Raw genomic sequence first — 27518 nt, forward strand, 5'->3', positions numbered from 1 at the left:
TCACCGACGACAACAACGGTACATGCGCGAGCGTTGGCTACATCTGCATCCACATTTTTTCACTTCCGATACCCTAATCAAGATACCTACACCGACGCTAGTATCGCTACCGTTAGAACACTACAATGTCGGTATCAGGGAGCACTGAGAATTGAGGTCCTGCTGCTGGCCAAAAATACTGACAGTTTTTGACTGAATTTCTCACAGAAAATGTTTGCAATTACAAATGCTATGGTAGTAATATCTATATTTTGCATGCAATGAAAAAACACCGAAGAAAGTGATTTAAAAATTTTTTTAATCATTATCATTTTACACAAAACTCCAAAAATGGGCTGGACAAAAGTATTGGCGCCCTCAGCCTAATACTTGGAAGCACAACCCTTAGACAAAATAACTGCAAACAACCGCCTCCGGTATCCATCAACGAGTTTCTTACAATGCTCTGCTGGAATTTTAGACCATTCTTCTTTGTCTCGGAGTTTTGAAGGGTGCCATTTTCAGATCTCTCCACAGGTGTTCTTTGGGATTCAGGTGTGGACTCATTGCTGGACTCATTTTTTAGTGCTTTTTGAAGTGTGTTTTGGGTCATTGTCCCTCTGATGGAGACCCAGCTTTCTCACATTATGCTGCAAAATTTGTTGGTAGTCTTCAGACTTTATAATGCCATGCACACGGTCAAGCAGTCCAGTGCCAGAGGCAGCAAAGCAATCCCAAAACATCAGGGAACCTCCGCCATGTTTAACTGTGGGGACCGTTTTCTTTTATTTGAAGGTCTGGTTTTTTCCCCCTGTCATCTCTATGTTGATGCCTTTTCCCAAAAAGCTCTACTTTTGTCTTGTCTGGCCAGAGAACATTCTTCCAAAACGTTTTTGGCTTTCTCAGGTACGTTTATGCAAACGCCAACCTGGCTTTTGTATGTCTCTGGGTCAGAAGTGGGGTCTTCCTGGGTATCCTACCATAGAGTCCCTTTTCATTCAGACGCCGACGGATAGTAGGGGTTGACACTGTTGTACCCTCGGACTGCGAGGTAGCTTGAACTTGTTTGGATGTTAGTCGAGGTTCTTCATTCACCATCCGCACAATCTTTCGTTGAAATCGCTGGTCAATTTTTGTTTTCCGTCCACATCTAGGGAGGTTAGCCACAGTGTCGTGGGCTTTACACTTATTGATGACACTGCGCACGGTAGACACGGGAACATTCAGATCTTTGGAGATGGACTTTCGATTGCCCATGCTTCCTCAAAATTTTGCTTCTCGAGTCCTCAGACAGTTCTTTGGTCTTCTTTTCTCTATGCTCAATGCGATACACACAAGGACACAGGACAGAGGTTGAGTCAACTTTAATCCATTTTAACTGGCCTTTTTCAAAGGGTGCCAATACTTTTGTCTGGCCCATTTTTGGAGTTTTGTCTAAAATAATAATGATTTAATTTTTTCCTCCAGTCTCTTTTTTTCTTTTTTAATTACAAGCAAAATAAATGAAAATATTACTACCAAATCATTAGTAATTGCAAGCATTTTCTGGGAGAAATTGAGCATTATCTGACAGAATTGTAGGGGTGCCAATACTTTTGGCCAGCCCTGTATGTACTTTTTTGAGATCGAACATCCAAACTACAGGTCGCCCTATATCTGAGACAATGATAGATGTCAAATTGCGGCGTCCAGTCATCCTGGCCATCCAGAGCGGGCTGCGAATGTACGAACGTTCAACTCTCCCTCTTCAAACGGATTGGGGACTATAGCGCAATCAATGGCAGACAATCAGTTCAAAATAAAATCTCGGGTAGACGTCCAGTCCATTTGAAGTGGGAGGGCGGCAACGAACATTCAAACGTTCATTCGCTGCCGCCCTCCCACTTTAGATAGATTGGACGTCTATTCGTGATAAATTCATTTCAATTTACGGCGGGCGCATGAACGACTGTCATAGTTAGAAGAGTATTTTTTTTCTACACTGTTGTACACTGGCTCCATCTCGTGTCATTTTATTGCTATTACCACTGGATACTCACTCAACTACAGTATTTGCAAATACGGCTACGTTTTTTGGATTAATTATGTGTCATGCACCTGAATACGTTCGTTCTTAAAGTGTAGATTTTCCATCTCCGATATGTAATCATACAATAATAATGTCCATACACTGCAACTGTGGCTTACAATACGATATCTGTATCAGGAATAACAACTCTGCCTCGTTTTTGATTACTCTTGGGTCTCGGTTGTATTTAAATGTTGGTTATGTCTGCATTACCCTATTTAGCATTCAATGTACATCACTTCCACTCAATAGCCGTGTTTCCAGTAAGGTGACCAATTCAAGCTAAAACCAGAGAGCCAGTTGAGAGTTGAGACGAGACCAGCTCAAATCGTCATTGCTCAATAAAAACCTCGGCGTACAGCGTGTCAAACCGAATTGTTGGCATGTTTGCAGCTTATTTTGGCATCATTTAAATCAAGTGTTATTAACTTCGGTGGACAGTTCCGCTGTAAGGGACATTTGAAGAGAGTGACGGCTGTGCGAGCCAATAGGAAGACCTGATTTGTAGCCACTGACCAATAGCGGCGCAGAAGGCTGTTAAGCGCTCCTTAACGTTTAGTAACAGGACAGGCAGGTATGTAACCATTTTGTGGCTTTATTTGGGGCAATTGAGCAAATTCAACACCCGGCATGACCGCGCGAAATATTTGCTCATCTAAGCATTCATTTTCCGATCGAAACGAGTATTTTTGCCTCGCTTTTCAATCAAAAGTCTTGGGGGAAACAAGTCGCTTTGGGTTAGCCTAGCGTAGCTTAGCTAAGTTGAGCAGCTCAACTCTTAAACGCGCTACAAAAGTGAGCTAGCAGCTGGCCGCAGCTGGAGCGGCAGCTCACCAAAAATAGTGCTAAAGAGGAATTTATTTACGAAATGATTTCAAACTACCACGTATGGAGTTTTGCGGTCATGGATGACTAGAAAGCTACAACCCAGGTGAATGCGCACCAATTTGTGGCCAACTTCTTGCCCAGAAAAGGGGTCGCTCGAGATTTCAGGTGCTATTTTTGATGTTGAATCCGTGAAAAAATATATAATACTCCTTTCCACTTTTTCGGCGCGCCGCAAAGCACTTTTGACGGAGTCTCACCTTTCCAACTTCGAAATGTCCAAAAATTCGCTTCCGTTGTTCGCCTTTAACGTTTACGGTTGTAGCAAAAATGCCGCTATTTAGACCTTCGCTCATAAAAGAGCCAATAATTTCAAAAGGCAAAAACATTTACATTTTCATATTTCAAAATGTGTCATAATGTTAAACATTCAACATAACAACAACATAACAAATCAACTTGAATGATTTAAAAAATGTACAGGACGTGACCCTGGAATGCCCCAAAATGTGACCCAAAATCAACAGGAAGTGATCTATAAGTACCCAAACATCAACATGAAGTAATCAGTTTCCATACTTAATTTATGAGACTTAATCAATAAAAAATCCAAAATAACATTTTATTTTTCTTAAGTCTTTTTCCATTGGTGTTCACACACACACACACAAATTTTTCAAATTGTCCAAAATGAAAAGGACATCACCAGGAAGTGACCCGGAATTGCCCTAAATTCATCAAAACGTAACCCAAAACAACAGAAAGTGAGCCAGAAAAGCCTCAAAATTAAAAGGAAGTCATCAATGAACCAAGTAAGTCATCCAGAACCGTCATTCATTCGCCACTCCCAGTCAAAATGGAGCGGATGTCTGTGCTGTCAATGGCAGCCAATTAAAAAATATATATCCACGATTGGAAATTCCAGCAGTCTCATTCTTTCTCATTCTGTTGATTGCAGATGATTGACATTCAGCTCCTACAAGTTCTGGCGCCACGCGGCGGTCACCATCTTTGTCTTCGGTGGTCTCATCGAGTCTGAGAACGAGACACCGAACACACCCCATCGACAAGAATGGATTTGAAGGTGCCATATTCTTTTTTTAAGTTAGTTGTTTTGGTTTTTGACAGAATATTGGATTGTAGAAGACTGCATTTATTTACATTGAGCCCTTTTATGAATGACAGCCAACGAGTTAAAAAAAATGTTCTTCCTCTGATTAAGAGCGTTTGTTGTTGTTGTTGTTGACCGTTTGTTCATTCGCTGCCGACCTTCCCCACTCCAAACGGAATGGACATTTAGTCAGTGGCAGCCAAGGTTTTTTTTTTTTTTTTTCTTAAGACGTTTTTCCTCTTCCGCCTTGCAAGTACTCCAGCACAATAAGGGGTGATTTTGCGAGAAGCATAATATGTGATCTTTGAAGGCTTTATGTCGTTAATTGTTGTTTTTGTCTTTCTGCGCCCTGGCGGTGAGTACGGGCGTTGCGTGTGGTCGCTGGCCCGTTCGGCGCATGCGCACACGGGCGCTCGTGTGTTTGTCAGCTCAAAGCCGAGCGAACAGCTAGCCGCCATTTTCTCAGCGTCTCTCCCTAAAAGCGGAGAAAAAGACGAGCGTCCAACGGCCGCTCGAAACGCATTCGGGCCGTCGCTAACCGGCGCTTTTGCCGCTAGAGGCTCTCCGCTTGACCCAGCGGGGCCCGGGAGGACTTGTTCGACGGCCTTGTGCTGAAATTGGCCGCGCCGCGGCGAGGCGAGCGAGCGAGCGAGCGAGGAAGAAGGCGAACGAGCGAGCGAGCGAGCAAGGTGTAGCTCGGTGATTCGTCCACTGCCTCAATCCGGAACGAAGCCGAGGGGCCCCCGCTAGGCGGGCCTCCGGATGCATTTTTGGAGCAAATTGATGGCATAGAGGTCGATTCCAGCCGCCTTTTTTTGCCCTTGCCCCCCTCCCCGTCCCCTCCCACCCAAGTGCAGGGAATTGTTAGCCGAATTCCCTCGGATAGTGCAACTCGTCACGTGGTAGGTTCCTCCTTTTTCTTTGTTAGCCGCAGCAGAGCTAGCTCGCGGTGCTTCCTCGTCACTGGCGTCGTCCGCGCCTCGGAGGGCGGACGCCGACGCCTCGCGGTACGACCGACGTCGGCCCACTTCGCGTACGCCAGAGCGGCACGGCGGTAGTTGAGCGAACGTAGCGTAACGAGCGGCCGCTCGCTCGCTCGCTCGCAGCCGCGGGGGCGCTTCGAATGCTGGGTGACAATCCCCGGGGGCGGGTCGGAGGATTCGCTTTCGTCGGGTTTGTTGCATCAGAGGCGCAGCTAGCCAAGCTAACGTTAGCAACCTCGGTGACATTTCCTCTGGTCGACTGGCGCCAACGCGCGCCTCTACGTTTGGTAAACAGCCGACAGACATTTTGGACGTTTCCACATACGCGCTTCCAACGCTATACCCGATGCGGCCTTTTTTGGGGGGGAGGGAGGGAGACTGTGTTTGTGTGCTAAAAGGCAACATTACATAATGGGCTTCGGAAGTCCCAACATGGCGCGGAGTGGAAAGTGCAGCCAAACGAGTGAGGCCTTTCATGTGATTGTTGGCCGGCCGGCAAAGCCGTCATGTTCATCATTTCGCATGTGCACGCGATGCAACCCTTTGACACAATAGCGACAATGTGGAGCAGACGCCATGACGTCATGGGGCCTAAATCCGGCGACTTAGCAACACCTGAAGGAAGCCTAACTTTGCCTTCCACTTATATTTTGAAACGAGACCTGACACTCAAATGTGGAGAAAACCAGATCATTTTGTCTGGGAGCGTCATTTTCCACTCCTCCCGTGGATTAATACAACCTGTAGTAGGGCCAAACTGTTACATATTGACAAAGACTTTTATCGACAACCCAAAGCGCTTAACGGAAGCTCACTTTTGGCCATTCGTGCACCTGCGCTGCTGTCATGTACACTTTTAGTTCACCCGAGGGCCATGCGCAAAGGAATGGACACCTTGAGTGGTAACTTTTCACTGGAGGCTTTGGCCGGAATTCACCCCGACTCGGCCGCATTTCACCCTGGCGTCACACGAAGTCATTGTCTGCCGTCGACGGCGCGAGACGTCCAGTCTGTTTGGAGCGGGAGGGTCGACGGCGTTCGTTCGCCGTTACTCTCCCGCTTCGAACGGATTGGACGTGATGAACTCGTTTCATTTGACGGCAGAAGCGTGAAAAGAGCCTTCGTCGACCCCTACACACGTGCCCTCTTGAGGGGCTACGATGGAAGTCGGTCAAAGTCGATGCGTTGTCAAACCCAAAGTCACAATGATCTCATTTCTCAACCGGTTCTTTGATCAGTGTTCTGCAATTCATTGGCTGCCATCGCAGTATTTGAAGTGGAGGGAATGAACTTCGGCTGCCAACCCTCCACTTCAAATGGATTGGATGTCTACTAGTGATCAACTAATTAATGGGAGTGTGTGTCTCGGCCAGAGGAAGGACAATTTTTTAAAACTCATTTTCTGCCGATGGATGTCCAGTTTGGTTAGAGTGACTTCAAATGGTTTGATAGTCATTTCAATTTACAGTTAAAGGCTGATTGGACAACTGTAGCCAATCAAACCAAAAAGTTGAAAATGTTCTCTCATCTGAAGGCATTTTTTTTTCTCCCGACACAAAAAACGAGTCATCAACTATCCATTTGTTTCAATTCCCGGCGATAAGCACGGAGACGTTTCGTAAACGAGTCGCGCCGTCAAACGTTTTGACGGCCTCCCGCGCTAACTTTGCGCCTTTTTCTGTGATCCCCAGGCTGTCCTCCGGGGGGGCAGTAAGCGGAGGGTGTGGAGCAGGCCGCCGTGCCCGTCCCTCTGCACTGCATGGCTGCGATGGCGCCCGCTCTCACCGACGCCCCAGCCGAAGCTCACCACATCCGCTTCAAACTGGCCGCCCCTTCGTCGAGTTTGTCGCCAGCCAGTGCCGAGAACCACGCCGACCCCGGCAACATCCTCATCCGCGGCTCCCCCAAGTGTAAGGTGGCTCCCGAAGACGCGCGTCCCCCGGACTCGCAGGATCAGAAACAGCAGCAGCTGCCCGCGCCTCCGCAGGGCGACTCCCTGGGGAAGCTCCAGCCCCTGGTGGCGTCCTACCTTTGCTCCGATGTGACCCCCGTGCCCTCCGGCAAAGAGTCCATCACGCTCCAAGGGGTCCTCATCAAACAGTCGGTCCTGAAAAGTCACCGAATCCTGCCCGGCTCGCTGCTCAACGGCGGCGACTTCCTGCTACGCAAGCGCCACGCCGTGGAACTTTCCGGAGGCCGGCTCAAAGGCCTGATGAGCGCCGCCGACGGCGGGGGCAGACCCGCCGCGCCGCCCGTCAACGGCCTGGCCAAGAAGCTGGCCGCCGTATCGGGCCGCGCCTCGCTCAACGGCGACGAGCCTCCTCCCGCCGACGGAACCCCGGAACCGGATCGCTCCCCGGGAGTTTGCCCCGATCGACGACCGGCAGCGACGATGACGCCGCCCGGCCCCGCCGAGGACGCGGCGTCCAGTCCCTCGCGCTCGGACCGGGAGCGGCCGGGGCCCCCGTCCCGCGCCTCCCCGTCAGACGCCCGGGTAGGGGAGCGCGCGCGGCTCAATGGCTGCCGGCAGGCGGAAATCGAGGGACGCCTGCGCCGGCTGCGCAAGCGCCTGCAGGTGGTGCAGGCCAAGCAAGTGGAGCGCCACGTCCAGCAGCAGCTGGGCGGCTTCTTGGACTCGGCCGTGGGCCGGCTGCTCGCCGGCGGGCGCCGGGATCGGGCGGCCTCGTCCTCGGCCGCTCCCTGGAGGCGCCACCCGGGAGCTGGCGACCGCGAGGCCCTGGCCCGCTTCCTCAAGAGCGGCTCCGTGCCGCTGGAGTTGGAGCGCCTGTACCTGAGCGGCTCGGCCAACCTGCGCTCGGCCGAGAAAGCCTTCGACTCGGACGTGACCGAGAGCAGCTCCGGCGGCGACTCGGACCTGGAGGAGGACCAGCTGAGCCGGGCGGACGTGGAGCAGCGGCACGTCAAAATGTGAGTCGCCGAACCTCAAATCCTTTCGGGGGGGGGGCGGGCTTTCGGAAACGGGATTCGAGGCTCGTACCGTGTTACGTTTTAAACGTGTCGACGCTCGGCCATTTGTTTTGGCCCAACCGCGGGTCGCCAGAAATTCAGTGGATGTGATGGAGGATATTTTTTGCATTTTCCATCCTTAACTCATTGGTGGCACTAGAGGGGAGGGGGCGAATAAACCTTCAAAATGAATGGAAAAAGACCGCAAAGCGTTCATAAACTATCATTTTGGTATTTGAATTTTTGTCATATCAAGTTTTTTGTTCTTGTGGTGAAAGTATTGCGACAACAGTATTTAATTCCCGACCAGGACAATGATCGGAGTTCAAAATAGTTCTTAGCTCACAGGCCGCCTTTGACGGCACTACACGTCCAATCTTATTTATTTTGCACCACCGATATTGGAAAAAACTTATGGCGACTTTTTGGGGGTTTAAAGGAGAAGAATTGTCAACAGATGACTTGAATAGCTTTGTTTGGGAAGACTTTGGTTGACTTACCATGTTATTGCATAGACTTCATAATAAATTAAACCATTCACTCCCAGCCATTTTCACTAGAGCAAGGCCCTTCGCTCCCGGCCGTTTTACCGGATTTTGACTGATTTTGCAAGGCCCACAGAAAATTCTGTTCTATTGCTATATAAACATGGAACCCACCAAAAGAAAGAGTAGACTCTCTTCTTTCAGCAGAAAAAAAGTAAGTTCATCTTTTTCCATTCTTTCGAAATCAGCCTTAGAAAATAGCTCAGTTTGAGCAATTTTCCAATTTCTGCTGAAAAAACGGAGAAAATGAGCTTGTCGTAAACGCATATATTTCAAACGTTGACTTTAACACAGCTATTTCTTGCATTAGTTACATCCCAAACATCTGAATGTTTTCCTTTTACAAAGTATCATAATGAACAAGACAAATAGAGCTTTTGATAGCAAAGTAACAATTTTTTTTACACATGACGACTGAGCGATGACTGCTGCTGTCGCCGAGATGACGCCGTTGTCGCCGCGTCTGCCGTGTAAACTTTTCCCTCATCGTTGTCTGTCTCACAAAGATGAATTCTTTTTGAATCTCTGCGGGGTCTGCTTGGCGAGCCCTCTGCAGGGTGGTCTAAGTCGTTTTACTCCGTCGTCCATCGCTTGGCATTCCGGGAGTCCTCTCGGTTGTTTTGTTCGGTCGTCCGCCGCCAGCGCTCCGACCGTGCTGCCCGGCCTTTCATTGCTGTTGAATCGGGTTGCGGGTCTTTACAAAATGCCCTACTGCCCTCCAGTGGCCAGTTTTATTGTTTTAAAATGGGTTTGGAGCCTTGTTTTTTGTTTCTCAGGTCGCAAGCTATAGATTCTTCTTGTTTAAAGAAATACAAAAGACGTATAAATACGTTTTTGGGAGCTTTTAAAAATAGAACATATTTATACCTTTCTGGGAGCAAATAAGTTAATGGGGCGCGGGGCCGATTAATAGGGGGCCCGCATTGTTGGCGTGGCCGTCAAAGCTGACAGAGTGGAATCACAAAGAGCTTTTTTTGTTGAACATTCTTGTGCTTAAATCCCTGAATTCTGGACGGAAAATGGTCTCGATTCTTGGTTAAAAGCAAAAAAAACGGGCAGTTATTTTACGTCAATATTGCAAAGTATAACGCCAATGCCGTAGCGCACAGGTGTCAAAGCTATTCCAGAAAGGGCCTAGTGGGTGCAGGTTTGCTTTCCAACCAATGAAGAGGACACCTTTTCACCAATTAGAATATTTTACATGTGTAATCAGTTCAACTTTGTCAGGTGCTGCTTGTTTCAGCAGGAAGTTCATCGGTTAAACTCTATGCGAGTTATCGGTTGGAACAAAATCCAACACCCACTAGGCCCTTTCTGGAATCTGTTTGACACCTGTGCCGCAGCGGCTAATTTCTCCCGTTGATTTTTTTCACAACGTTCCAAAATGCACGCATGGTATGAAAAATACAATAATGACCTTGAATCCTCGAACAAATCATTCCACAGACGATCCTTCTCGTTTGTATGCGGTACAGCTTTCGTACTTTTTCAACCTAAATCCGGCGTTAGATCGCTTCGTGTGACCGACTGCTAGTAAATGGAGTGTGGGACGGCCTCCTTTGGGAAGGCGTGATCAATATATGATGAAGTCTATGGTTTAGTGTATTTCATTCAGTATTTTATGAGATCGTTTTTCCTCATTTATCCTTGCATTTTTAATTCTTTTGTGCATTAAACAATTTATCATCTTCTTCCATTGTAAAAATGTTCTGTCATTTTTTTATTGTTGCATTTTATATTTAAGGTGAATCGATTTTATGTATTATTCATTCATTTAAGAACTGAAAGTGCAAAAAATTGCCAAACTGCGAATACCGTTTAATCCGGGTTAAAAGGGTTTATTTGTGAATGGTGAATACAGGAAGCGACGTTTTGGCACACTTGCTGCTTTTATGACGCAAAACAAAAGTTAACATGTTCACACAGTGTTAATAATCATCGCACATCTTGCGATAGGACTATTGCGCATGTGCATATCGCGATAGTGATATTAAAACGATATATTGTGCAGGCCTAATGTGTACATTTTTCTAATGAGTGTTTCCTAATCAACGCCATTCATAAGAAAAAGTATGTCGGCTTACAAAATTGACTTTAGACATCGAGCTGAATTGAAAACGTGTCTCCGCCTTTGAAAATCCCGTATCGGTCGACCGCTAATACAAGACAAAAAAAAAAGGTCAAGTTGGTCGACTAAAGCAAACAATTGTCCAACGGGTAAACCGTTTGAAATTCAATGCGGGAGTCTGTATTTGAACTGCAAATAAACACGTGTCGACGCCAGTAGACGTCCAGCCCGTTAGATGTTCCGTTCGAACGTGAAGTGAATACTTCATTTCCTGCTTGGCTTTTAAATATCCAAAAAACCTTTGTGAGTTCATAGTCAAGGTCCCGCGGTCCATTGATGTGTGCGGCAGTAGAGCCGACATCCACTTCCTGGCGCGAGCGTTTGTCTTTCAGTGGCTTGCAGTGCTGATAAACAAAACTGTCACTTTTCCGTTGCGCCCCCACCCAACTGCGACCCCGCCCCCTCCCCGGCTTCCAGCCCAATCGCATGGAAACGGGTCCACACTTGGGTGTAATTGGGTACATTGATGGCGCTACTAGACAACAGACAATGCCTTTGAAGCGGGAGCAAATGAACGTTTGCTATTTGCTGCCGACCCCCCCCCCCCCCCCCCCCCCCCCCCCGGTTCCAATGCGTAGGACGCCTAGCGATGCCGACGGCAGCCAGCCATCCAGGAAGTAGCGGGTGCGTCGGCAGTGATCAAATCCTGTTCGCTTGAGAAATAAGCTAGTTATGACTTCATCTTAATCTCAATGCATTGACTTTGAATGAAATGCAACACTTCCTCTGGAGCCGTGTCTTCAATTGAAACCAGCAATCTGGTGACACTCATTTCAATTCACAACCGTTGGACGAGAGTTTTTACGAGTGGAAAAAGTTGGTTTAGTACATCCAAAACGTCTCTTGTAAGATTCAGCCCAATTTTGTTTGCACGTGCGGCCATCTTTGTCAATAACCTTTTTAGTCATTTGGCATCTAGACAGAAAGCAACAAAACAAATGTATTTCTCTGCTAAACGCTCGGCGCTCCAAAATGCCCGCCCGCCTCGTTAGGTCACTACATAGCCAAGGTGTGTTCACGTGTCTCCGTGCCCCCTTTTTTTTGTCACTGACTCAAGGCGCGCGGCAAGGAAAGGGCGAACGCTTTCGGTCCCATTTGTACGGACCGCCCGCGACCGAGGGGAGACGAGCGAAAGCCGGTGTGGTGCCGAAAAATAGCCGCCCCACGTGAAATGTCCCCCGTCGGGAACGCTTGTTTGTTTTATATTATTTATTTGTCTATTTTATTATTGAGCGCCCACACGTTACTCGTACAAACAGCTTTTTCTTACCAATCGGTGGACATGAAAATGATTTTCTTGTACCGTGAATATGTATAATTTTACTCTGCTTGGACTAATAAATGTCATACCTGTGTGATTGTCATTGAGATATGGTCGTGAAAACCTGGTAGACAAATACATTTCTGTTCAAAGATGGGTATGTGGACCAGTCCACAATTTGTTACTAAAATACAGTACTAATATTTTGTGTAATTCATTTATTTCAAACTGATTTTAGCGTTGTAAATCCATTATTGTAATGCGTCCATGAAAACATTTGATGTTTTCACCTCAATAAAGCGTTATAAATAAGCGTTCCCGTCAGGGGAGGGACATTTCACGCGGTACGGCTATTTTTCGGCACAACACCGGGCGGTCGTCGGAAACACCGGGTCGCCTTCGGCTGACTCGCGGGTACGGCCAGCCGTGCCGGTTATGTAACGGGCCCTTACCTCCCTCCCTCCCTCCCTCCCTTTTTATGTAATGACTGCCGCAGTTGTTTCCTGCCCACGCCCGGTCGGCGTGCCCCCGAAGTCCGGGACATTTTCCGCGTCCGGCCGTGGCACTCGGCGGAAAAGGAATATGGGACTGTGGTCCGGACAAAAGTTGGAATTCCTCCAGCGTGTTTAAAACACTCCAGTCTATTGAAATCATTTGGTCGAAGGGGGCCACATTCGTGGCAATTAGATCTCATGTTTTTGGGGCCAGATAAGCCTGCCATTGACAGCGTCCGGTCACTTCTTGGTCCAAATGAATCGGGGCGGCCGCCAATGAGTTAACGTGGAAAATGCCCAAATCTTCCTCCATTACTATCCGGAGTAATGGACCACAAATTTTGGGTGACCTGTGTTTAAGTGAGTTTTGCCATCAAATATTGTATCTGAATACAACATTTTAGGATGGATGCTTTTCCAAACCGTACTCTCTACATTGTTGAACAACTGTACGCAATTTAGGATTGACGCTCAAAGCGTGCCCAGCACAGGTTGACCGATACTCCCCCCAAAGATTGGCCGGTTTTTATAATGGGCAAACAGACTGTAGCGGACTGATATGTTGTCCAGCCAATATCATTGGACTGATATAAATAATAATCTTCTAGTGCTGCAATGATTACTCGATGAACTTGAGTACTGCGATCCCTCACTACTTTGCGTTTCAAACTTCGCGCCCTCAGTCCATTGCGGAATTTTTTTTATCAATTTATAAAAATAAAAAAATACAGATGAGCTTTCTCGAGCCGATCACGTAGTTCACTCTCCCTCCTGTTGCTCTTTGTTGGTCAGGCAGTGCACTGGAGTTGCTTCTTAAAGTTAACGATGATATGATAGACGTTTAACATTTGATCTTGCCATGGATGCTCGGAAGCCAAAGCTTCAAAGCGCCGTATACGTCAATCATCGTTTAACCTGTTACAGTTGCTGTGGCAACTTATTGTAAGTGAGCCGCTTGAGCGGATTTGAGTAGTCACTATGAAGCATTTAGTAAAGCCAAGCATTTTCCTACTACTTTATTCTTGTTTAAAAATAATTTGGTGGGACAGTAACGTGTTTAAAACTTATAAGAATTATTACATTTGTAGTACTTGTGTATGTATATATATATATATATATATATATATATATATATAATATATATATATATATGTGGCGGAAAACACTCAGGTGACTTGAAGTTCCGCTCTGAGACCCCAAATTTGGCCAACTTTCAAAATTGTCCAATATGCATGTGTGATACATCATTGGAAAGCTTAAAATCTCAAATTTCTGGGGGAAGAAACATTTTGAACAGGAGGGCATTTAAAAAAAAAATTATTTTTTTTAAACAGCGAAACCCCATCTGGATGTGAGAGCACGCGAGAGAAGATTTAAAGACGCCTTGACTTTAACTTGATATCGCGTACTTACCTTGTTTCGATCCAAAAACTCTAGCATATATCACTGAGTGTCAAGACACAGCTGTGAATGGCAACAGCTGGATTTTTGGGGGATTTTATGGGTGAAACATAATATAACAAGGGTCGCGATGCAGAAATCGCAGCCATCAACGAGTGGTCGAGATTTTCTTCGTCATATGTTTACCCTTTTAAACAATTTTTTTCGATTTTTCATCATTTGAATCGATTTTTGTCATCTAACATATTGGAGAAAATGCGACAGTAACCAAAAAAAATACAATTAAGCGATAGTTATGAGGTAGATATCCTTGACTTTACACACACCATTTTTTCATTGTGACGTAATTTGTTTAAAATATGCAAGTGAACAATATTGTAATGTCTTTTTTTTTTTTTTTCAAACGAAATATTAGACATCAATTAATGATTCTAAGCCAAAAATGACAGACATTTCAAATAATAAATAGGATTAATTACCTTCTTTTTATGGCAGGGTTGAAACAAAAGCAGTTGCGCGACATCTGTAAAAGGGGGTTTCCAGGATAAAACGGACAAATTAAAAATAGTTCGGGGGCTTTATGAGCCATGAATCTGCTATGGCAGCATAGAGACATATTGTTCTATCAAACACAACAGTTCTTTTGGCTTAAAATACAGCAGTTTATTTTGAAGAGGAGTGCAAGAGCAGAAACTGCTTTTCAGTCTTGTCTGTGTTTTCCGCCATATGTGAGTGTGTGTATATATATATATATATATATATATGTATATATATATATACACACACACACACATTTTTTTTTATTATTATTTGGGATGTGGGGGGTGAAATAAACACTTTATATATGGATCTTTCCAATGCTAAATCTGAATAAATACATTAAACACACACACAAACCCCACAAAAATAAGGGCGCTACTTGAGTTTTTCACTTATTGCGGTGGGTTCTGGACCCCATTAACCCCAAAAAACGTATCACTGTAATTCAATTAGAAAAAAAGCTTGGAATAAAATTGATCATTTTAATTTAAGCTCAAGTTTAATGCATTCGTAATTTAGTTTATAGGTGTATTTAGCAGTTATTTGTGGGAATATTTGTTTGAACAATTCGTTAAGAGCATTGTTAAAAAAAAAAAAAAAAAGGTGGAGTTTTGTTGCCTTTAAGCTAGCGGAATTTTGTCATGCGAGTTAGCCAATGGTTCCTTTGCTGTTCTTAGATCCCCACTTTGTTTTTTGTTTTTTTTTTGTTTTGTTTTGTTTTTCTTTTAATACTGTTTGAGGCCAAAGCCTGAGTTATGCTCCTGCGTTGCAGTGACAGCGAAATGACTACGGCGTCAATGAGCATTCGATAGTTCTGCGATGAGGGAACGCACCGCTCTGTAATTCACCGCCAAGCCACTAGAGGGGTGTGGTGTTATGTTTGTACGGATTTGGTTCATGCTTGTTGAATTCCTCTTGTCTAGTTTAACAGAGGAAAAAATAAACAATGCAAGATGGAACACTTGAATGTGGATCATCAGCAGTGTTGTTAATCTTACTGAAAAAAAGTAATTAATTATAGTTACAAATTACTTCTCCCAAAAAGTAATTGCGTTAGTAACTCAATTACCTCAATGTAAGAGTAATTAGTTACTTGTCAAAGTAATTGGTGATAATTACTTCTTTTTTTTTTTCCCTCAATAGAAAAAAAAAAAAAAAAACATTGGCCACACTATGTGAAGTTTTTTGTAATTTACTCTTTACCCTGAATCAACTGTTAAAAGTTGCTAGAATTGCTCTCATTATATTATTCATATATTAGTTCCTTTCTCTCTACTTTCGACATATGAAAGTTTTAAAACTATCTCATCATTTAAAGATAGATTCAAGTCAAGATTTTATTTCATCATTTAAAGATAGATTCAAGTCAAGATTTTGCCGATTTAGAAGTATTTTATATAAAAAGTTACGTAGGTTCACTAGGAAGGTTCTCTACAACAGAGCCGTCCTAAAAAGTCTACTGCTTCAAGATGCCGGCTGTCTACTAACGCATTTAGTGCCATGTCTGTCATTTTGCATCTAGTTATATCTATAGACAGTACATGTGATATCTACCATGTCTACCATATCTACCATAACATGCGGGCGTAGTTTGAAGGCTATCGCCTACAACATGTATTATTGGAGCCAGGGGCGCTGCCAGGGATTTTGGGCCCCATGAAAAGATATCACTTTGGGCCCCACCATCAGTGCCGGGACACACACACACACTTAGAGTATCAACTACGTAATTTCCTGCATTCTGGTGAATCTTTACACACTAATTTGTGCATTTTCTGCATTAATTTAAGATGAAAATATATTTATGTAAACATACAGCGTATAGAGCAATAATGAGTAGACTGATATCATCCTTAAGAAATGTACTGAAGCCCATCTTTTACAATCTTAATATATTTTTATTAGAAATATTCTCAAATACCACAATGAATGACTTAAGTTAAAACAAAACTTTTATTCGAACAATACTACAGCATACATTGCCAGGGCCAGCAGCACTGTCTTTTTGGCTCCCTACACTCCTCCCTGGCAAAATTGAAGCTGGTCCTGGCTCTGTAGTGTACATAAAATGACAAATATAACAATATCTTCTATATTATTCTAGTATCTTAATTTAATTATTAATTATGTATCATTAAATAATAATAATTATTATTATTATTATTACTTATTACTATTTGTCTCTTAGCCACTGATATTTTATGTGTGGTGTGGCAGTGTTCAAGTTGATTCCTCACCTCCTTCAGTTGGGAGTAAAGATGAGGCTGGCTCATAAAGGGTGTCAGGAGACAGGGCTGCTGAGCCAGACGCAGCAAGAGGAGTTGTGCTTGTGCCTATTACAACAGGCGAGGGCAGAGACAACTGTTTTGGTGTGGAGAGCTTGCGAAAGGGTTAACCTGCTGTACTAATTAAATGTAAGCTAAAAGTGGAGCAAACACTAGCTAGCAAACAATTACAGTATTTCATTATGGAGTAGGCTTAGCCCCATTTGAAAACTTACAATCTCCACTATAGGCTACAGCTCCGAAGCCAGGTCCCTTCCTTGTTAACTAACTAAATTCAATTGATGACAAACTAAATTCAATAAATTCTTGACAAACTGGATTCAACCAGATTAAAAAAAAAAAAAATCCACACCAACTTTCAACATCTGTATGATACCAAAAAATGCCGTCATTATTTGGAATTCATGTTCTTGAATTGGTCAAAGTCGCTCACTGAGGTCGGGAAAATCCCGTATTTCTTACGGAGTGAGCTGGGACCTGCTTCTGAGCTTTCTAATAGACGTCGCGTGAGCTAAAATAACAGGTTAATTTTCAGCACTACACTGACACAATTTACACCAACCTTCCTTTGTGAAGTACTTTTTCACATCCTGTTGGCCTTTTCTACCCCTCTCCTGCTTTGCTTTATTTTCTTTCCTCTTTTGATAGCCTGATTTCTGTTTTGAAAACATTTTTGATGTAGCCTACCGCACGCACAGTACTCAGAGTCATTGACTGGCGTAAATGCACCGCTGCTCAGCCTGCGCGCGGTCTGATCAAAGGAAGGGCGGACGAAACCAATTAATGAAAATACGCGGGGGGGGGGGGGGGGGGTTGCTGGCAATACATATGCTCTCTGGATGTTTACTTTTTGCCAAAAACAAAACAAGAAAAAGAAACTCTTCGTTTTAAACTTTTTAAAATTATAATGATTAATATTTAAATTTGCAAACGATTACCTAATGCTCTAATTTTCTTTGTGGGCCCCCTCAGGCCATGGGCCCTTAGAATCAGTACCACTTTTCCCCCCTATACGGCGCCCCTGATTGGAGCTACCTAGCATCGCGTTTGTTCGGCCTCACAACTTTCTTGCCTCCTCCACACTCCTGCTCTGCTCTGTCGTCTCGGTGAGTCCGTCTCCCTCAGACTTTTCGTCCAATATAGTAACGCATCCCTTTACGTCCTCAGTAACGGTAACGGCGTTGCCAAGATGAGAAAAGTAATTAATTAGATTACCCACTACTGAAAAAAATAACGCCGTTAGTAACGCCGTTATATTGTAACGCCGTTATTAACAACACTGATCATCAGTTCATCAAAATTGAATAATTGTTGATCATACAAATGTTGAGGCGCAGGCGACGCAGAAGACTTGTTTCGAGGTGGTCTGTCCGACTTTAGGTGCCGCATATAGTTCTAGCCTCGGGTGGAAACGAGCAAGCTGTGGCGGCTAGCTTCAAACTGGCGTCGAGAACGGTGTCCGGCGTTTTGTCCGAGGTCTCCAAAGCCCCCTGGCCTGTTCTACAACCGGCCAGTAGGAAGCCGTAGCAGATTTCTGGTGTCTATGGAACTTTCCAAATTGCGTTGGAAGCCTTGATGTTAACATTATCATAAAAGCACCGAGGCGCTCTCACTGATGATGTATCGTGTGTGAACTGTCTGTTGTTGAAAATGAAACGTCAAAACAACTCTTTCGACGCCAAACCTGTGCTTTATTCCTCATATACTTGAAGTGTGATACGTAAATAAGTCACAGACTCACAGCAAACATATGTATACAATAAATGATGAAGTGCATCGACCAAAAATCCGACATAAAGTGATAAAAAGCTGGCAGTTTTTGGCCAACTGGGTCGCCTCTTCGAGTGGCCATTCGATTCCGAACATACATATTGTACTTGTCTGGGTGGTTCTTCCATTTTTTTTATTCAATCGCTGGCTGACCTCAGCAATCTCCTCCCACGAATTGCTTGCCATTTGGCAATCTTCATAATGTCTTGACGAGACATTATAGGCTTTAAGTTGTCGTAATAGCTCTTGGTTGATACTCTTGTCGGCTTGGTCCATTTTTGCGTGTGTAGAAAAATCGTGTTCGACAATGGCGGTGATTTCACGCTGAACATGAAGCGACAGTCTGAGCGGACCAATCGCAGTCCATTTCCACTACGTCACACGCGTTGACGCGACACGAAGTCAAAAAAAAATGAGAAGGAGCAAGAGAGGCTACGGGGCAGGGTGGTAAATCGGGTCTTCCTCGATGGGGCAGGTCTGACGCGGAAGCATAACTCGGTCTTAACTCAGATATTTTATTTTTCAGTAAAAGTACATAGTTTCACTTGTGAATTTCATTTGGTTTTCCCATTTAATGCTCTTTTGAAAGTGAAATCTAGCATTATTTTTGCGACGCATTAAATGTTCCTAATCCGATGACTCGATTATTCCAACGAATTCATCGATGACTAAAATAGTCGAGAACAGTGGCCCTATAGACCCTTCTCACCTATGTCGCAAAATGACGTGTCGCTGTATCCGGCCGCCATATTGTCCGTCATTTTTAAGCCCTATTCTCAATGGTTTCAATTAGTCGTGCAATTTATAGAGCAATTCATGGAAGCCCCGGTGTTATCTGACGCTGTAAACTCATTGGATGCGTTGCATAAAAGGCGTTATGTGGAAAAGCTTCAGTTTATCCATTCGCCAGATCCATATTTGATGCCTAAATCGATGTTTTTCGACCCGCTGTCTTCGCCGTCTCTGCCTGACATCTGCTACCCTGATATTTACAACTATCTTGTCCACACAAAATCAGCCTATTCTCACGAAAGTTTGAAAAACTAAGAGCTTGGAGGCTTATACAGTGCCTTGCAAAAGTATTCGGCCCCCTTGAACCTTGCAACCTTTCGCCACATTTCAGGCTTCAAACATAAAGATATAACATTTTAATTTTTTGTCAAGAATCAACAACAAGTGGGACACAATCATGAAGTGGAACAAAATGTATTGGATAATTTAAACTTTTTTAACAAATAAAAAACTGAAAAGTGGGCCGTGCAATATTATTCGGCCCCCCTTGCGTTAATACTTTGTAGCGCCACCTTTTGCTCCAATTACAGCTGCAAGTCGCTTGGGGTATGTTTCTATCAGTTTTGCACATCGAGAGACTGACATTCTTGCCCATTCTTCCTTGCAAAACAGCTCGAGCTCAGTGAGGTTGGATGGAGAGTGTTTGTGAACAGCAGTCTTCAGCTCTTTCCACAGATTCTCCATTGGATTCAGGTCTGGACTTTGACTTGGCCATTCTAACACCTGGATACGTTTATTTTTGAACCATTCCATTGTAGATTTGGCTTTATGTTTTGGATCATTGTCCTGTTGGAAGATAAATCTCCGTCCCAGTCTCAGGTCTTGTGCAGATACCAACAGGTTTTCTTCCAGAATGTTCCTGTATTTGGCTGCATCCATCTTCCCGTCAATTTTAACTATCTTCCCTGTCCCTGCTGAAGAAAAGCAGGCCCAAACCATGATGCTGCCACCACCATGTTTGACAGTGTGGATGCTGTGTTCAGGGTGATGAGCTGTGTTGCTTTTACGCCAAACATATCGTTTTGCGTTGTGGCCAAAATGTTCAATTTTGGTTTCATCTGACCAGAGCACCTTCTTCCACATGTTTGGTGTGTCTCCCAGGTGGCTTGTGGCAAACTTTAAACGAGACTTTTTATGGATATCTTTGAGAAATGGCTTTCTTCTTGCCACTCTTCCATAAAGGCCAGATTTGTGCAGTGTACGACTGATTGTTGTCCTATGGACAGACTCTCCCACCTCAGCTGTAGATCTCTGCAGTTCATCCAGAGTGATCATGGGCCTCTTGGCTGCATCTCTGATCAGTTTTCTCCTTGTTTGAGAAGGAAGTTTGGAAGGACGGCCGGGTCTTGGTAGATTAGCAGTGGTCTGATGCTCCTTCCATTTCAATATGATGGCTTGCACAGTGCTCCTAGAGATGTTTAAAGCTTGGGAAATCTTTTTGTACCCAAATCCGGCTTTAAACTTCTCCACAACAGTATCTCGGACCTGCCTGGTGTGTTCCTTGGTTTTCATAATGCTCTCTGCACTTTAAACAGAACCCTGAGACTATCACAGAGCAGGTGCATTTATACGGAGACTTGATTACACACAGGTGGATTCTATTTATCATCATCGGTCATTTAGGACAACATTGGATCATTCAGAGATCCTCACTGAACTTCTGGAGTGAGTTTGCTGCACTGAAAGTAATATTGCACGCCCCACTTTTCAGTTTTTTATTTGTTAAAAAAGTTTAAATTATCCAATAAATGTTGTTCCACTTCACGATTGTGTCCCACTTGTTGTTGATTCTTGACAAAAAAATTAAATTTCATATCTTTATGTTTGAAGCCTGAAATGATTCAAGGGGGCCGAATACTTTTGCAAGGCACTGTAAATACTTCGTTGCTGGTTGGGTGAAACAGGTCCTCGTCCACGAAAATTTGGCATGAATCTATCTTGTGCTCGGGAAGGTGAGTTGCGAAATTTTCAATTCAAAATCTTTTGTTCTTGCTAACATCCACTGTCAAGTCTAATGTATTTCATGTCATTTGTCAATGGAGCTAGGGCTTTTAATGTTTATATGGTTTAGCGATAGCACTCTCACTACATGCATATATAATATGTAATAAATATGAAGTGCGATAGCACTACTCCAGATTGTCCCTAGTTGAATTTATTTTTTGGCTTTTGACCTCAATAGTGAAATTGTAAATTAATTGTATGACAACTCTTATTATCCCCCTTATAATTATATATTTTCACAACGTCTGAGTGTATGTTGTCGGCGATTAGCCTAGCAATGATCTTAATTGTGCTTGTCAGCCCAAAACCCTCTAAATAAATATTAAATGCATCTTACTAGATATAAAATGACTACTACATAATCCGTGGTAATCGTTTGGAGCCCAGTTTTCTCGTCGAATTGCAGCATCTCCTCTCCGGGTCTCTCGGAATACGGCAGAACTTCAAGTCTCTCCGTCTATCTTCTCTGTTATTGCAACCGACCGCCACACACGCCTTCACCATTTTGATTATTAATGTTAACGAGCAGAAAAACACGCCATAATAGGAGGAATTTACGTAGCGGTAATGCGTCAACACGACGAGTTGACGGACAATATGGCACGGGGGCCTGGTTGTCTGTCACGTCATGTGAGTAGGGTCTATAGACCGTTCACTGTTTGGTGGATGGTCTTTGTTAATTGTGATTTTGCACCACCTAGTGGCCACTGCTACATTGGGAGGTAATGGGATAAAAATACAATTTTAAATGTATGGCGGAAAACACAGACAAGGCTGAAAAAGCCGTTTCTGCTCTTGCACCCCTCATTAAAATAAACTGCTGTATTTTAAGCCAAAAGAACTGTTGTGTTTGATAGAACAATGTGTATATGCTGCCATAGCAGATTCAGGGTGCATCAAGCCCCTGAACTATTTTTAATTTGTCTGTTTTACCCTGGAGACACCCGTTTACAGACGCTGCGCAACCGCTTTTGTTTTAACCGAGCCATAAAAAGGTAAAAAAATTGCATTTATTATTCAAAATGAGTAATGGGTTTCTAATATTTAGTTTAAAAAAAAAAACGACTTAAAAAAATTATTCACTCGCATATTGTAAACAAATTACGTCACAATTAAAATAAATGTGTCTGTAAAAAAGTCACAGCCTCATAACTATCGCTTGATTTTTTTGTTACAGTCGAATTTTCCCTAATATTTTAGATGATAAATTATCGATCCAAACAAAAAAAAAATGGAGGGGGGGGGGAACGTTTAAAAGGGTAAACCAATGAAAATGAACATATCGACCACTCCTCGATGTCTGTGCTTTCTGCATTGCGACCCTTGTTATATGACCCGTGTTTCACCCATAAAATCCCCACAAAGTTCAGCTGTGCCCATTCACAGCTGTGTCTTGACGCTCGGTGATACATGCTACATGGAGTTTTTGGATCCAAAACAGGTAAGTATGCGATAATATAATGTTAAAATCATGGCTATGTCTTTAATTATGCTTCCATCTCCAGTTCGGGTTTTGCTGTTTATTTATTTATTTTTTTAAATGCCCTCCTGTTCAGAATTTTTCTTCCCCAGAAAATTGAGATTTTAAGCTTTCCAATGCTGTATCACGCATGCATATAGGACAATTTTGAAATTTGGCCAAATTGGGGATCTCAGAGCGGCACTTCAAGTCACCTGAGTGTTTTCTGCATGAGCGTTTCCTTTTCTAATCCAAGTGCTTTCATTTCAAAAAGGAAAAATGGCTATCAGCCTTTGAAAATGCCATATCTGTTCACCTCCAGTATCTAGAGCACACCGTTATACTTAGAGCGCCTACGTCAGAACTTAAGACGTTTGCGTTTTTCAGCTGGAAACGCGCCGAGAGCCGCTACACGACGGAGCGGGCGGCCATCATCAGTCACTGGAACTGGCTGCAGGCGCACATCTCCGACTTGGAGTACCGCATCCGCCAACAGACCGACATCTTCCGACAGATCCGCGCCAGCAAGGTCCGGCTCGCGATCGGGGCGTTGTCCCTCGCTAGCGTTTAAAACGGATTTGACCTTTGACCGCAGGGTTCGGTGGAGCTGGGAGGGCTCGGGCCTCAAGAAGCCAAGACGGAGCAGACGGACACGCAGGTAATGAGTATTAAAGAATAAAATGAGTGATAATATTACCAGATCCCAGTGCTCATGTGATGTCAGTTTACATGATTTATATAAGGAGAAAGGGGGATCCACGGAAGGAAAGACATGCCATTCTTAAAAGATAAATGTTAGTACGAGTTATAATCATTTCAAAATAAACCCCACTTAATGTTTTTGTTTTTAAAAATTTGTAAAATGTTAAACCCAAAAAAATCAACGAGTAGGTCCCCATTGTTGTTGACGTCACACGGACACGCTGATTGTAGACTGTGAATGACCGGATGAAGGTTATTTTCAGTGATGAGTCAAGAATCTTCATTGGACAAGGTGATATTGCTGGAACTTTTGTTAGGTGCCGTTCCAGTGAGATTTACAAAGGCCTGAAGAAAACATCCAAATTCCCTCAGTCCTTGATGATATGGGGCTGCATGTCAGGCAAAGGCACTTTGGTTAAATCTTCAACAAATGCACAAGTTTACACTGAAATTTTAGACTTCAATTGAAAATGTCAGTCATTTTCCAAGATGACAATGCATGGTGCCACAGAGCTAAAACTGTTAAAGCATTCCTCATCCGGTTAATGTCATGGCCTGCAAATAGCCCAGATCTCAACCTGCGGTGGAAATGGGGGAAAAAATGGTCCACAGCAAGGCTCCGACCTGCAAGGATGATCTGGCAACTGTCAACAATCATGGCAACCTACTAGTTGGAATCATTTTATTCCAAATATTTCTTTAATAAAATGAACACATTAAGAGGGGTTTTAATATCAAATGAGTATAACTCTTACTAACATTTATCTTTCAAGAACTACATGTCTTTCTATCTGTGGATCCCTTTAAATGTTGGATGGCTTCAAACCGATTGTATGTCTACCACTTCGAGTTGGTAGTACTTTTTAAATACATACACATTAGGAATGCATACTTCATCGGCAAATTGGAAGTTTCCTGCGTACGCTTTTAAAAATAATGATTGCATGAGAGGCTTGTTGCGTAAACGTGGACTAAGAGCCACACGCTTGGACCCGTCTAGAAAAAGCCTCAATATGAACTTCTTTGGCTCCAGGAAGTGTGTTTGGAGCACGCCGGCGCCGCGGAACCTTGGAAAGGCCAAAACGGGCAGCCGCTCAACGGCGTCCTCAGCAGGTACGCTCGTCGGCGATGACCGCCGCGTGTGATCGATTAACTGAGAAAACTCGTCCGGACAGGGTGACTGAGAGCGTGGAAGGCGCGTGCGCGGCGGCCCGGACGCGGCCTCTGATCGGCTGGAGGCGCCGGAGGCTCGTCCGACCCGACGCCGTGGCCGACCTCAACGGAAAGGTGAGCTCCGTCGGAGACGCTCGCGCTTCGGACCCCTCTCAACCGTTTCGACCCCAGGCGTCGCGGCGGAGCGGCGGCGGCGCTTGCGGGGTTAACCCCGCCTGCGTGATGTGCGGCGGGCGGCCCGTCCCGAGGGAGGACCCGCAGTTCGAGCTGCCCGTCTTGGAGCGCCTGTCTCGACTGGACCCGGGGGTCCACCCCATCCTCTCCTTTCCGGACGGTGCGTCTTTCGCCGATGCTTTTCTTTTTTGGGAGGCAGAGGAAAAACTCCTTTCATGGCATGTTGCGTGCGCAGACGTGGGAGCGGGCCTTCGCGTCCAGCAGGCCATGAAGAGTTGCTGGAGCGGCCGCTCGCTGGAGAGGAGCAAACCCCTCAAGAAGTTCTCGCTCAAACACAAACTGTCCTCGTCCAAAGAGAAGCACAAGTTCGCCAGCTCGCTCATGGCAGTCCGTGAGTTGGCGCCCGCGAGCGACCTCGTGATTTATCCGCCGCCCAAAAAACGGGACTCGCCGGCCACGTCGACGGCGCTAGACGTCCGATCCGACTCAAACGGACCGGACGTCTGGCGTCGTGGACGGCGGACCACGGGTCGAGCGGCGTCCGAACGAGCCGCGATAGAATGACTTGACATTGAAGGATGTCGACTTGCAGGACTGAGCCACTACAAGAACCGAGCCGACAAGTCCAGGACGCCGGAGGGCTGCAAGACGGAACGACTGGCGGGCGCGTCGGTAGCGCTGCCGCCGTACGACAAGGGCTACGGCCGCAAGCGGTCGCGAGAGCACTCGGCGGACAGGAGCGACGGTGAGGACCCCCGCTGCCGGAACGAGTTCGCTTTTTCTTAAACGCGCGCTTTTTTAACCAGCAGCGTCTCCCAAATTCTTCACGGACTCGAGCGCCGCCGTCTGCCCGCCGCTATCGGGCGTCCACAGCCCCGTCGCGCGGCAGCTGTCCGCGTCGTCGGACGTCCCGCCTGGCGCACTTGTAAGAACGGCGCTCAAAACTCAATGGCGTTTGGGGCCGGTGGGGTCGCGCGGCTAATTATCGTCACGTCCTCCAGTTGCAGCCCGTCAAACGGAGGCGCGGCGAGAGCTCATTTGACATCAACAACATCGTGATTCCCATGTCTGTGGCCGCCACCACGCGAGTGGAAAAGCTGCAGTACAAGGAGATCATCACGCCCAGGTAAGTCGCGCCCGGAGAAAGCGTGCGTCCGTCCGTGACCGAGCTCTGTCGCCGCGTACAGCTGGCGAGCCGTGGACATCCCGCCTGCGCCGGACGACGACGATCGAGAGGTGAGTCCAATTCTCGGCGAACGAATCTTTAATTTGCGTACATTTTGGCTAAAAATATATATGGGAAAGTGGGCGTCACGTGACTGTCTGACACGTGTCTTTCTTTCCAGGTGGAGGACTTGTCGGACGCGGCCTTCGTGCAGCTCCATCAGCCGTACGAGGACCAGGAGCGCTCCCGCTGGACCTGGATGGCTTTGGCGCCGGCCAAGCGGAGGGGCAGCAGGTGAGTCCGCCGCTCGCCAGGCCCGGACGGCAACGGACCGGACCGGACCGACGCCCCTCTCTCTCGGCCAGGTCGTACAAGTCGGCGGACGGGCGCACCACGCCGCTCTTGTGCGGCACCAACCCCCCGACCCCGCAGCCGGCGTCGCCCGAGCACGACTACGGCCACCTGGCCTCGCCCCTCAGCCCCCCCAGCCCCGACACGCCCTGTTCGCGAGACTCTCACCGCCCGGTGTCTAGCGAGGACACCCGCTGCTCCACGCCCGACTTGGCCTTTGAGGAGAGGGTACGCCGCCCGCCCGCCCGCCCATCATCGTCACGCGCTTCATTGTATTTTATCGAATTGTTTGGTCCGCGTCCAGACGGTGGCGCCGTGGGAACGGCGAAACTTCCCGCTGGCCGAAGACCCGGCGCCGGAGCCCGAGCCGCGGAGCCCGCCGTCGGGGCGCCGGCGCGACTGGGACGACGCCGAGCCGCCCTGCTGCCGCGACGACGAGCCCAAGCGGCCGTGAGCCCGCGTGCGCGCTTCCTGTTGTTTGATATTCAAACATCAGCCTAATCCTTTCACGGTTTTATAGTGAAGACCGCGCGGATAGACGCCGCGGATCGGCGTCGTAGGCCGGAGGGGGCGGGGCTCCCGCACGCGGTAGCGCACGATGTAGCGACTCCTCCAAATGTGGCCAAAGGGTGTTTTTTGTTTCCCCACCTATCCTTTAGTTTGCTCGTAATTCCCGTGTACATTTTAGCGGAGTGACAAAAAAAGGTACATTTCACATCCGGGCCGCCCGAGCAGAGCACTTGTTGACCCGAGTCGCTTTCTGTTTCCATTCCCGACACATTTGTACGTCGTGTGTTCCAGCGTAACGTTGTGCGTCTCTTGACTCGTGAAAGCATTCATTCCTACCGCCGACGGGGCTCGGCCCGCCTCGTCCCCGTCCCGTCCCGTCCGGTCCGTCGACTCGATGACTATGCAAAAGTAAAAGCGGAAAGAGGGAAAGGGAAAAAAAAAAAAAAAAAAGAACCCTTCTAGTTTGCTTTTGGCCACAGCACCCCATCACTGTTCTCGCTCTCTTCAGTAGTGACGTCACATGTTGATGTACATGTTTGATTGTTGCAGCAGTTCTCACTATTGTTTGCTTTTTGTAAATAGTTCCATTAAAAACATTTATGTTGAACTGGGACAGACCTTTCCTGCTTCTCTGACCGAAATTGTGATCTTTTGTATCCCAAAAGGTTTCCACCAAGAGTCGATCTTTCACTGTTTAACAAAAACAAAAACGGGTTGTCAACTCGACGTGGATAAGACTTTGAACTAGAAACTGCCATTTCTGGCGAAATTACTCTGGGTCTTTGCTGTATGGAGATACAGATCATAGCCCCGCCCAGGTTGGTTTGGGGA

General features: G+C 45.8%; 1 protein-coding gene across 6 annotated transcripts; it reads left to right on the plus strand.

The window, feature by feature from the left end:
• Nucleotides 1–27294, plus strand: LOC130909478 (KAT8 regulatory NSL complex subunit 1-like). 6 transcript variants are annotated; one of them, XM_057826021.1, is made up of 16 exons: nt 1–18; nt 3831–3956; nt 6658–7894; nt 23000–23141; nt 23208–23270; nt 24348–24427; nt 24490–24601; nt 24659–24821; nt 24897–25052; nt 25254–25406; nt 25468–25586; nt 25663–25787; nt 25849–25897; nt 26008–26120; nt 26192–26405; nt 26482–27294. In XM_057826021.1, the coding sequence occupies exons 3-16, from the start codon at nt 6726–6728 to the stop codon at nt 26629–26631; spliced, it is 2808 nt and encodes a 935-aa protein (XP_057682004.1). In that variant the 5' UTR covers nt 1–18; nt 3831–3956; nt 6658–6725; the 3' UTR covers nt 26632–27294. The 6 variants fall into 6 exon arrangements, with proteins under 6 accessions (XP_057682004.1, XP_057682002.1, XP_057682003.1 ...); XM_057826019.1 differs by lacking the exon at nt 1–18 and adding an exon at nt 2582–2621; XM_057826020.1 differs by lacking the exon at nt 1–18 and adding an exon at nt 3036–3684.
• Nucleotides 27295–27518: the final 224 nt, after the last annotated feature.

This window comes from Corythoichthys intestinalis, chromosome 21 (genome assembly GCF_030265065.1).
Source record: "Corythoichthys intestinalis isolate RoL2023-P3 chromosome 21, ASM3026506v1, whole genome shotgun sequence".
NCBI lineage: Eukaryota > Metazoa > Chordata > Actinopteri > Syngnathiformes > Syngnathidae > Corythoichthys > Corythoichthys intestinalis.